General features: G+C 41.1%; 1 protein-coding gene across 1 annotated transcript in view; it reads right to left on the bottom strand.

Moving 5' to 3' along the window:
• BUB1 (BUB1 mitotic checkpoint serine/threonine kinase) overlaps positions 1-11,426 on the bottom strand; it is a 46,932-nt gene extending 35,506 nt beyond the window's left edge. The window contains exons 1-8 of the mRNA XM_042982030.1: positions 11,317-11,426; positions 7,797-7,856; positions 7,001-7,139; positions 5,787-5,983; positions 3,658-3,701; positions 2,934-3,034; positions 915-967; positions 637-821 (exon numbers count right to left, since the gene is read on the bottom strand). Of these exons, the coding sequence (XP_042837964.1) occupies positions 637-821; positions 915-967; positions 2,934-3,034; positions 3,658-3,701; positions 5,787-5,983; positions 7,001-7,139; positions 7,797-7,856; positions 11,317-11,342 (805 nt within the window). The 5' untranslated portion in view covers positions 11,343-11,426. The remainder of the gene's footprint in view (positions 1-636; positions 822-914; positions 968-2,933; positions 3,035-3,657; positions 3,702-5,786; positions 5,984-7,000; positions 7,140-7,796; positions 7,857-11,316) is intronic.
• Between the last annotated feature and the right edge of the window lie 1,481 nt (positions 11,427-12,907).

Genomic DNA, 12,907 nt, shown 5'->3' with positions numbered 1-12,907 from the left:
CACTTTCCTCTCTAAAGTTCATGTTGTTACAGCAAAGACAAGCACAAACTTTGGTGTTAACACTCATGGTTTTCTCTGTGAGGAACAAAACTTGACCTAGTACGCAGCCATAAATAATGTGGCACTTTGATCAGAGGGCTCCTTCTGAATGTCTTCTTTGTTGTTCTTGCAGATTTTAGAAAATCTCTTCTCAATTCCAGTTCCTAACCTAATCCTTTCACAGTACAAATAACTGACCTACAGGTTTAAAATTGCTGTATACAGAAGTTCAAATCCATTCAGATAATATTTAAAAGCTTAAAATATCACTAAAACGAAGGCAACGCTGGTATATCTACTTAACCCACATTAGTGCTATATCAACTCTGAGCTTTGCTGTCAAGACATCAATGTAGTTCCCTGGACAAATGCGGCCGCTACACTTTTCAGGAAAGGTCTGAGGTATGTGCGTGCTCTTTGCTGAATGTTTTTCATTCAGTAATTGCATTTAATAAAGATTTCTAGGCTTCAGATACATGAGCTAGAGACTTTTTTGCAGATTCTTTCGGCATAGTCAATTACCTGTTTAAAAAGGTAATTACTCAAGGTTATTATTTTAAGTGACTAGAGTATCTCAGATCACAACACTGCAAGTACCCCATTGCTCATGCTTTCTCCGTTGATTGTATTTCTGGGCTCTCAGCTCTTCAAAGGAAAATTCGGATTCTCCACGAATAAGCTTCTCCTTGCAATACATAACAACCTGCTGAACATCAGCTTTGGCTGCTAGAGACGGTTGTGCAGAATATCCTGACTTGGAAATCATGATCACCCTTTGCTCCCTACAATGGGGAAAAATGTATTATTTACAACAGTGTACTAAAACAGCTCTTGAATGACACTAATTAATAGATTATTGCACTGATTATACTTGCATTTTCGACTCTTTATCGCAAGCTGAAGAAATCACCCCAGAAACTTCTGAGCCCTAAAAAGACAGAAAGGGAACATCAGCATTCACTTATCTGAAAAGAAACTGCCATCCAAATTATTTCACAAAACAATAAGAAAGTGTTAGAGGGGTTCTGTAACTAGATTTATATATGTTCTTTAAAATTATAATTAATTCAATCATAATCAACTATTATTAATCTTACAACTTTTGTAACTAAGAGTCCAATAGGAAAATGATTTTGAAAAATTCCTACTTGGTAATAGAGAAGGGCACTTATTTCCCTCCAATCAACAGACAAGGAGCTGGACCACAGTGCCTATGTGTTCTGGGATTAATATTCCAAAATCCTATATTAATAGAAATAAAAATCATAAAAATTTCCTTCTGGTACTATTCTATCCTCAGGAGTTCCCAATGCTAGGACTGACTCACCAAACAAATATTTATTGAACATCTTATACATGTCCTGAACTGAGCTAGGTCCTGGAAATGTGACCATAAATAAGACCTATCTCTGCTGTCTAAAAATTTACATAGTCGGGCGCCTGGGTGGCTCAGTCGGCTAAGCGTCTGACTTCAGCTCAGGTCATGATCTCACAGTTTATGGGTTTGAGCCCCACATTGGGCTCTGTGCTGACAGCTCAGAGCTTGGAGCCCACTTCGGATTCTGTCTCTCCTCTCTCTCTGCCCCTCCCCTGCTCGCTCACTCGTTCTCTCTCAAAAATAAATGAGCATTAAAAAAATTTTTTTTAAAGTCACATAGTTGGGGCAATAGGAAGCAATGAGGCTGGCAAATGTGTAGAATGTAAAATGAGATAGTTTGAGTATCTATCAAAGTGAGAAATGCATATTCTGCGTCTAAGAATGTGTTATATGAATAAAACTTGTAACATGCACTAAGGACAGAGGCCTTTCTGCTAGAGTCAGCTTAAAGGAGGTCCTTAGCAAACTGAAAGAGAAACCGTAGTACAAAGAGGAAAGATACTGGAAAACAGGCTAGGGGAAGCAGAGACTTGAGCAGAAGAGATCTCAATAGGGCAAAAATCTCAACAAAGAACAACAAGCACAAGTGAAAGACCACCTTTCCCAACTGTGATGGCAGGGAGGGATGCAGTTACATTTACTGGTTGGTGGCAGAAAACTGACAGATGTCATCTAATGGCTTTTGTCTCATTAAAATAGTATTTTTGCCAGCTCCCAAAGGAAAGGTTAGAGACAACCAGGTCCTAAGTTTGAGGAAAGTGAAAAGAAGTTTAACATCATTATAATGTGGCATTAGACAGTGAAATGGGACACGTAGGAAATACATAAAACATAGTGTCAACCAGGAAACTGGAAACAATTTCTGGGGAGTAGTAAAGCCCTGGTTAAGGTTATAGGTACTATTGTTCCAAGTTCCTGAGTTTTTTTTTTTTTTTTTAAGTTTATTTTTATCTATTTTGAGACAGAGAGAGAGGGAACATATGTGAGCAAGGGAAGGACAGAGAGAGGGAGAGAGAATCCCAAGCAGGCTCTGTGCTGTCAGCTCCCCCTGACATGGGGGTTTGATCCCATTAACCATGAAGTCATGGCCTGAGCTGAAGCCAAGACACTTGGACACTTAAATGACTGAGCCACCCAGGTGACCCAACCTCCTGAGTTTTTTAAGCAGGGATCAGAAATTTCCAGGTGGGTATTATCTAATGTAGGGGCTCATGGGCCCATGTGAGGGAGACCAGTAGAACCAAGGAGGAGAGAAGCTGCTGGGGAGGAAGTAAAGACAGAAGGTGAAAAAGTGGGGGGGCCCTAGGTCAGATAAACAGATAAGTTATTTAAATCTGATATCTGAGGTGAGCAGTGGTAGATGATGACAGGCCACAGGTGCAGGTGGCTGACAGAGAGGTTAGAGTCACAGGAACAAGGTCAAACAAATGAGATGTCAAAGTGGATGTAAAAGGGAGCTGGATGACCATTCAATGCCATTCCCAGTTTCCACACAACCCACAAATGTCATTATTACCTGATTCTTAGAAATGCAGGCTGAGTTGTTTCCTGGATTTGATTTTGATGTCACCATTTGATTTAAAATCTGAGCATTATGGAGAGGTTCCAAGGTTCTAGCTATTGGGGGGGGGGGGGGGGGGGGGGGGGGGGGGGGATGAAATAAAGAGAAACAAGGATAAAAACACATTAAGTAAAATTATTACAAATATATTCCCCTGGTCTTTCAATTAGTAGCATAAGAAATAAATCAATTCATTGATCACTGTCTTAGAAAATGTAACTAAAACACTTTTAAGAAGATAAGAGAAATATTCTAGAGATAATTTAAACAACAGGATGGGATAGTTGATGCTTATTTCTGAAACATAATCTTTATTTCTAAGAAAATATATGACTACCATTTCTTTAAAAGTTGCATTAAACACATTTGATTCAATTCAGAACAGATGGACTCTAGAGTAAGCCTTGTCCTCTATTTTTGGCCAATTTTGATTATTTTTTTAAATCCTAAAAATAGAATGAATTCAAGTTTTCTTTTGGGTTTGCTCTTTTAAATTGCTAAGACAGAGCTCTACTCTCCAGGGATATTTGCTAGGTATTATTACCAGAGTGCCTTCCCTATTACCTAAGGCAATACAATCAATAAATACTGGATGAATTATTTTCTTAGGGAAAAAAAGCCAGCACAAGTCAGACTAAATTATTAACAATTTAGACATTTTTAGAAAGCGTTGTTTTACCTTGAGTTGGCAAGTGGGTTTCAGCAAGGCGTGCCTGAAATAACCTAAGTGGCAGGAGTAAAGGCATCAACACAGATTATAAGCTTACAGTGAAAACTAAATCAATCTATTTAGATCAATCTAGATCAATCAAGACAGCTTATCATAAGCTAGTAAAGACTGAGGTTGAGAGAGAATGTAAAGTTGAATTTTAGAATTGCTTCAAAATTAAAAAAAAAAATTCTGGGATTTCCTTCATACCCAATTACTGTATTAGAAAAATTCCCCCTTCTGTTTAGTTTATGTCCGTATTTCTCAAACTTATATAATAAACGTACCCTCTTTCTCTGTGTATCGTCTGCAAATGTTACAACATGGGGTGTCTGAACTCCTTATCTTAGGCATTCTACACATCTGGACCATAATGAATATAATGTTAAGAAGAAAGAAGTCTAAAACTTAGACCACCACTCCAAATGGCAGATATATTATTGTTCATGCTGTGAGAAGTTTTAAAATATATCATTTCATGGCAACTTTGCACACCAAATCACCTGTTGAGTAAAATGCAACTTCTAAACCTGACATTTTTGGGTGATATCAACAAGAATCTAGAGTATAAAGAGAATAAGAGATGTACAACCAAATGCCAAATCTTGTGACTCTTAATTCAAACAAACCAGTGGTTAACAAAGCAAGCAAGCAAGCAAGCAAACAAACAAAAAAACAACTCACAATGTTTTACATTATGAGGAATAACTGAAAATTACAGATATTAAGGAATTACAGTTAAAATTTGTTAGGTGTGAAATGGCCTAAGCTTCTGCACAAAAATCACTTTCTAGAGATGTTTATGTATTTGGAATAAAATATTTTATTTTTTATTTTTTTTTTAAATGTTTATTTATTTTTGAGACAGAGAGAGACAGAGCATGAACGGGGGAGGGTCAGAGAGAGAGGGAGACACAGAATCGGATGCAGGCTCCAGGCTCTGAGCCATCAGCCCAGAGCCTGACGCGGGGCTCGAACTCACGGACCGCAAGATCGTGACCTGAGCCGAAGTCGGACGCTTAACTGACTGAGCCACCCAGGCGCCCCTGGAATAAAATATTTTGCTGTCTTGGATTTGCTTTAAATTCTTCAGCATAGAAAAAACATGATCAAACGTTAATAATTACTAAAAGTACATGACAGACAAAGGGGAGGTTCATTATATTTTTTTTAAATGCATGCTTGAAAATTCTCCTTATAAAGTTTAAAAAGAACATGAGTGCTATAGCAAAGTTGAAAACAATGAGTGTATTAAGTCTGGCAAGGGGTACAATGAGATAAGTGATCTCAGATGCTTCTGGAGAGGGGCCAGCTGGTATAACCTTTTGAGCAGGGACTGTGCTTATATGTACCACAAACCTTAAAAACTCTTCATTCACCCTTTAACTATATAATTTCAATTCTGAGACTCTATCAGAAGGAAAGAGATGAAAATAGGCAATCTATTGGGAGCTAACTCTATGGTAAAGGAAAAAGACCTTGACACGAAGCTGCAGATATATGTAAAGCATGCCTGTAAATCCTATAACGAGCAGAGAACAACATGTCAACTAAAACGCCAGGTTTCTTCTGCTTCTTTAGTTTTCTGTATTGTCAGCATTTCTAAATGAGGTATATTTAATCATAGAAAAAAAAAAGTTGTGAAAAATAGTTATTCATTAAGATACTCATTATGTTGTTCTTGACAAAAATCAAAATGTTGAAAACACCTTAAATGTTCATTTGGAGAACAGTTAAATTATGACATAACTCTGGGACAGATTTCAGAACTGCTTTATAAGTTGTGCTATAAAAGTCCATAATTTCTTAAGAGCAGTATCAAGGCCAGTATACGTAACAGACATAACAATACGATTTACTGTTAAAATATACAAATACAAGGACACGCACACAGGGGTAGGAAAAGGTACTGGGAGGCAACGCACCAAAGTGTTGCCAGTAATATTTCTGGGCAATTTCCTTTCCTTTATACTATTGTGTATTATCCACATTTTCACAATGAGAAAGATTTCCCTGTACAAACAAAGCAATAAAAATTTTTAAGAGCAAACATTACACTTCAAAGCAGGGGACACTCTGCAGTTTTATTTTCAAACTACCTGTAGTGTTGTTGCAGCTGCTCTCTTGGTTCGGCCTGGTGTTGAAGTCCTCTCCGAAAAATGGCACTGGCATGCTGCAGCTCTCCCTGGCCTTCCAGATGCCCAGCCCAGGCTACGTACAGAGGGGATGACATGGTTCCGATCCCATGGTTGTACAGAAACTCAAAAAACTGATGAAGATCACTGTTGTACTCAGCCTACAGAAACCCAAAGCAAACAGATACAAGAACGAAGGAACTGCCGGTCTAGGTAGGGCCCGGAGCCCGGCTCCCTTCGATGTTCACTCATTTTACTCATTTTTAAGAGAGAGAGAGAGTGACAAAGTGTGAGTAGGGGAGGGGCAGAGAGCGAGGGAGACACAGAATCCGAAGCAGGCTCCAGGCTGTCAGTACAGAGCCCGACACGGGGCCCGAACTCCAGAACTGTGAGATCATGACCTGAGCTGAAGTTGGATGCTTAACCCACTGAGCCACCCAGTCACCCCCAGTGTTTGCTCTTCGTGGAGGGTTCAGGATATGCTGTAGGGGCAGGCTTGTGTGGCTCTCTGATAGCAAACCTAAAAATTAAGCTCCTTCTTTTCCTTACCCACATAATTTCCCAGGATACTGGGTTCCATGACTCATGATGTATTACAGTTGTCTTAATCTGAGCTTGCCCAAGTGCCACAGGGCGCCTCTAATCCTAGTACCTTGTAATTTAGTGAATAAATCCATCTTAACTCTATCCGTTTATGATTACTAGAACTTGTGCCCCCAAAGTCTTTATTTCAGGACTGTAAAGACACAAACTTTTAAAGCCTAAACTGAGGCAGCCTGTTCCTGGGGCAGTACTAAATTTAGTTACTGAGAGTTAATATTTTCTTAATTATTCACAATGAATTTAATTTATTCCCAGGAACCCTCTGAATACCTAGCAGTGTCTGCTTATCCTTCTATCCCCAAACACACCTCTCATCCAACACACCTTTTAATTTAGTGGTTTCTATCTACCAACTTGATAGACAGAGGAAGGTTTTAAAATTAAATGACTGACTCCACAATACAAAAGCCAAAAGGTTCTAAAATACAAGTCTCTGGCCATACAACTTTTAAAAATTTATGATTGGAAACACAGGAATTAAAATAAGACAGTCTAAAATGATCTTAAAATCTGGGGGAAAAAGCAAAAACACAGTATGATCACAGATTTGATTATACATCTGAAAGTATACTTACAAATTTTAAACAATAACTGATGAATCTTGGGTCATTGTGGTATTTCTTCTTATCTAAAAATTCTTTCATTAAATGTTCTAATAAAGTTGTCAAGTATTCCTTATTCTCAGGAAAATTCTCTTCTACCCACCGTATGTAACTAGAAAAATATGGATAATATTAATTTTTAGGTCAGCATATAGTTCGTTTATTTGAGAGAAGGAGAGAACATGAGCTGGGAAGAGGGACATTTTTTTTTTTTTAGAGAGTGCATGTGTGTGTGCAGGGCAGAAGGGAAAGAAAGAGGGGGGGAGAGGGAGAGGGAGAGAGGGAGAGGGAGAGGGGGAGAGAGGGAGAGAGGGGGAGGGAGAGAGGGAGAGGGAGAGGGAGAGGGAGAGAGGGAGAGGGAGGGGGGAGAGAGGGGGAGAGAGGGGGAGAGAGGGGGAGAGAGGGGGAGAGAGGGGGAGAGAGGGAGAGAGGGAGAGAGAGAGAGGGAGAGAGAGAGAGAGAGAGAGAGAGAGAGAGAGAGAATCTCAAGCAGGCACCACACCCAACAAGGAGCCCCATGAGGGGTTCAGTCTCACTACTATGAGATCATGACTTGAGCCGAAATCAAGAGCCAGATACTTAACCAACTGAGCCACTCAGGTGCCCCAGAGAAAGAGGGAATCTTTAAGCAAGCTCTGCACTCAGCACAGAGGCGAATAAGGGGCTCAATCAATCCCACGACCCTGGGATCATGACCTAAGCCAAAATCAATAGTCAGTCGCCCCAGCATATAGTTTGTTTAAAGGAAAAAAATAAACTAAATGCTAACCTTTCCCATTCACCAAGTGGGTCATCACCCTTGTAGCTCTGCATATGGGCTTCAAACATTCTAGAACAGAGAAAAATAGGCACATGAGCTATTAGGGATAATTCCTAAAAGCAAAAGATGTATTTTATTTTACATGTATCATTTACAAACCTTAAAATTGATATCTGAAATATCAGTTCAAATGCTATATTAAAAATTAAAAGATTATTCACTTGGAAGTTGTCACAAAACTCAGATCCAGTGTTTTTCCAGAAGAAAGCAAAACCCAAGCCCCTGAAGGTAGCCCTTGTGAAAGAGATGCCTGGAAGAGGGTCCCAGACTCTATCCTTAGGCCCTAAAAGTCTCCTTCTCCTGGCACGGCTGCCTAATGTCACTACCATCATGAAGAACACATAATGGCAATGTTCATAAATCAGCGACTACAGCTCCCAGAGAATTCAGCTTGCTGCTACTTCTGCATCCCAACCACAAGCTTTAAAAAAAAAACAAAAAAACAAACAAACAAAAAACAGCTAGGCAAAGCAATGTTCTCTTCTCTAAGGGCACTTCGGTGCTAGGGGGTAAACAAATAAACACCTAAAATAAAGCCAGGTGACATTAAGCACTTAGGAACAAAATAAAACAAAACAGGACAAGAGGGAAGAGTGTGGTAAGAGTTAGAATATTTAGACTGGTCAGGGAAGGCTATTCTCCCTGAGAGAATGACACTAGATCAGACAGCCAGAGAGCCAGCCAAGCAGCTATTTAAGAGTGCTGAGCTGGAAGGGTGGGGGTGACAAAATGTAATTTACATTTTAAAATGTCCATTCTGCCCCTCCAGGCCAAGGAGGGGTGGAATGGGAACAGAAGTGGGAAACCAGTTAGGGAGCTACTACAGTCCCAGTGGGTGGTGAGCTGGACCAGGGTGGGAACAGTACAGTGTGGGATTTGGGGTGTTTTGGAGACAGAAACAATGAGACTTGCTGGGTGTGAGAGAGAGTCAAGCTAAGAAAGATCCCTGGTTTTCTACTGGAGAAATTACATGATTTTTTGAAAAAAGGATTTGTAAGCAATACTCTCTTCTAGCTATCATCTCAGTATACCAATGCAATCAATGTTTCTTAGGACTCAACATCTAGAAGCCACAAAAGAAAAGCTAGATAAAGCAAACTATATATAAATAAAAAAACTCCTACCTACATGTCAAATAAAACATCAAACAGAATCAAAAGAAAAATGATAAACTGGGGTAACAAAACAAAGCTTCTAGAAACCAGGGGGGAGGGGGGAACAATAAAAATAAATAAATAAAACACATCCCACAGGAAAATACTCAACCTCCCTCATAAAAGAAATTCACCTCACTCGGATCCAAATTTCTCACCTACCAGATTGGCAAAACTAAAAAAATGTGCAACAGTGAATAGATGAAGCAAGGGGGCTTGCTTGCAGGTGGGAGTGCTCTTCATCCCTGCCAAGGGAACTGGTAATATCTGCCAAAATTACAGACGGATTTACTTTTGATCTGGCAAATCCACTAACTGGGAATCTAGGAGACAGATACATCTGTGTATGTGCAAAATGCCACACGTACAAGATTTTTCACTGCAGCACTATTTAGTAAAAGACTGTCAACAAATCAAGTCTCCATCAATGAGGGACTTTTTAGGTCAATTATGGTAGATTAAATATGCACTTGTAAAACAGGCTGAGAAAGAGCTCTCTATATACTGATAGAGATCTCCAAGGATATTGTTTAAAAAAAAAAAAGGAGTGTATACATGGTCTGCTACATTTTATGTGAAATCAAGACTGGAAATGTACATGCATATACATACACACCCACCCACATACACATATGCATATACAGATATACTAATGTAATATTATAATTTAAATATATCTGCACCAAGAAACATTTGAAAAATAGGAAAATGGTTACATATGGGGGTGGGAGAGTAGACGGGTATAACACATCTCAATGAATACTTTTCTAAATCTTTTTTTGTCTTGTTTTGTTTATTTGTTTATTTTGAGAAAGAGACAGCTCAAGTGGGGAAGGGGCAGAGAGAGAGGAAGACAGAGAATCCCAAGCAGGCTCTGCACTGTCAGTGCCGAGCCCGACGCGGGGGTCAAACCCATGAAACCTTGATATGAAGACTTGAGCCTTGGTCAAGAGCCGGATGCTTAACCGACTGAGCCACCCAGGCGCCCCTATAAAAGTATTTTTGTTCCCTGAGGGAGACAGGCTTCTCTTCTTTGCACTTGTTGTTCCCTTTGCCTAGAATGTTCTTCCCTTCAGTTTCACATACCTCCTTTTTATCATTAAGATACACCAAGAATCGGGCTTAACCAACTGGCCCACCCAGGTGCCCTGCTAAATATTTTTTAAAAAATAAATGTATTGCTTATTTTTAAAAATTAAAAATTACTTCTAAGTTTTAATCTCCTTCTCACGCCTCCTAGGTGAGCCCATTTCTCCCAAAATATATGTTAATAATAGCCTGCTCCAAACAAACATTTCACATTCCAATACCAACCACATTTCCCTAGTAAAATGACCTAAAATACACTGTAAATTAATACTAAAAACATCCAGTTTGCTGGAGCAAATTGGTCTTTGCAAAGCCAAAATAAGGTCAGAAATACCCGATTTCCCTTTTAAAATGGGGAAAACAAGCTTCTAGAAGTGAAAGAGCTTGCTGGCTAGGTTGAAGGCTGAAGAAAACGTCTTAAAGTAGATTTCTGTCCTGGTTTTACTTAATGGTCTGGGCCTTCTGATCCCCAAGAGTAAATTATCCTAGGGCTGATAAAACTAACCAGTTTTACTTCCTGTCACATAGGACTTGACTGTTTTAAAATGCTTTTGAAACAATGTAGATAAATCACCTAAAGTCATAAAGCAAAGGTGGGGGGATTAAAAAAAAGGGTTAGCTGTTTGACATAAATGACAACAAGCACAGCTTTTTTTTTTTTTAAGTTCACGTTATTCAAAGACTTTTTTCAAACTGATTGTGGGATTATGGGTAAGAGTTATTTTAAGTTCTTCCCCTGCTGTAGAATGTTTTAAATTAGGTGGCTTTGAAAGCTCATGAAACCTACACGCAAGCTTTAGGGTTTTCGTTGGGTCAGACTTTTTTCTCCCACCGCGGCCATCTGCCCAGAGCGGTCCCCGAGAACTCCGAGAACAGTCACCGAGAACTCCGAGGGTCTCCCGAGCTGGCCAAATCCCCCCTAAAGTGCCGCCGTGGCCGCAGTTCGGAGGACAGGGACCGGGGTCTCAGCGGGCACCTCCAGCTACACCCCCCGGGGTCCTTTCCACGACCACGAGTGGCCCACAGCCTAGCTGGGTGGGAGTGAGGGCGGGGAGGTGACAAACTACAGCCCAGGAAAGGGGCGGGAGGGGCAAAAGGAGGCAGGACTGCGGTCTCCGGGCCGAGGACCTGCAGACACCGAATCCTAGGTTCCGCAGCCTCCTCCTTGGCCCGCAGCCGGGGACTGCGCCCCAACCTCGCTCCCATGCCACCAGACCGACACTTACTGAAAAACATTTTCCGGGCTATCCATGTCTAGAGGACGCGGACCAGCAGCAGCACAGCCGCTCCCCCAGCGAGGAACCGCCGACGATTTGAATCTCCCGCGCAGCCGCACTCGGAGCGACAAGCGTTTGCAAGGCGTCTGGCCATTGGCCTAGGCTGCAGAAGGATGGCCAATCGCCGGGGCCGTTGCCGGGAGACCTTTGTCCCTCCTCCCTTCCGCACGCCGCCTGTTCCTTCCACTTCCCCCCTCTTCCGGGTTGAACCGAAACCTCCGAGCCCGCTGAGTGCGGTTTGAGTTTTGTGGTGCCGCGCAGCCCTAGGATTTTGGCTTAGTAACTGCAATGTGAGGGCGCGTCGGTAGGCACTTCAGGGCTGTTTTTATATGTGGCATATGAAGGTGATGGGTTAGTACCCTTGCAGTCCTCTGGGTTTGATTTAACTGATCTGAAAAGCAATATGGTGTGCCCCAGAGCGTGGGAGGGCTAGGTTCTGCGGGCTGTACCTACATCCAAATGGTAATTATAATAAGAACGGAAGAGTTTGGATAGATTATAGAACGCCAACCAGGAAACTTTCAACATCTGTGGAACTAGGAGCTCCGGAGTCTCAAGTTCTCGGGAATTATAAATGAAGAGACCTCTTTGTAAAGGAGTCCAGTTGTCTAAGAAGAAATACGTAATACGCTGATGCATATTACTTCCCATTCTACCTCTCCAGGTTGTTTCAAAAGCCACTTGACAATGCAAGTAAAATATAGAGAGCTATTGTTGTGATTACCTTCCTTTCACAGAAGCTCTGCGGGTGTTTGTTCTCTGAGGGCCCTTAAGTTAAATACCTTTAAGAAAACATAGCAGCTTTTGGAAATCCTGATGCTTTCACCGTCCAGAATTCCTTCCATGGTTTTGACCAACTTGAGTGTGCACAAGAATCCGATTTGTGGCGCTTAAAACGCAGAGGGTGCTCACTCTAGGGTCTTTAGACCAATGTTAGGTTCTGCTAACCGTCACAGGAATTAACAGATGTTGCACTCATTCAGCTTTTCAATTGGCGTCTGATAGTGGCTCAGTCATCAATTAGGAAATGTTGATTGAGCAGCCATCATATACCAGGTGCCATTGGATTTATACCCAATTGCAACCTTGTCTAACTCCAACAGATCCTTAAGAAAACTTGTGGCTTTGTCTGGGAGATGAAGATGCAGTCATATAAAACCATTTAAAGGTGGCATACACATGTATTAAGTGCCATATTAGTGTTCAGATTATCTGCTAGGGGATCCAGAGGAGAGAGGGGAAATGGACCTGTCTCATAAAACTTCATAGGGAAGGTGGAGCTTGAATTGGGCCTTGAAACGGGGTGGATCTCTCCTTTGCTATTGTAGCATTTTTAAAATAAGTGGCTTTGGAAGTTTCTCATGACATCTGCACACAAGGTTTAAGGGTTTTGTTGGGTTAGACTTTTGCCTTCCACAGTGGCAATCTGCTCAGAGCGATTCTATTACAAAGAATAAACGAGCTCTGAGGGCCTCACAAATTGCCCAAATCCCCCTAAACTGCCACATTAGTCATAGCCCAGCCAAGGAGGGCTGGGGTG

Source organism: Panthera tigris, chromosome A3, assembly GCF_018350195.1.
Source record: "Panthera tigris isolate Pti1 chromosome A3, P.tigris_Pti1_mat1.1, whole genome shotgun sequence".
Classification (NCBI taxonomy): domain Eukaryota; kingdom Metazoa; phylum Chordata; class Mammalia; order Carnivora; family Felidae; genus Panthera; species Panthera tigris.
Note: the sequence above shows the minus strand (reverse complement) of the source record. Positions and strands in the feature narration are given on the sequence as shown.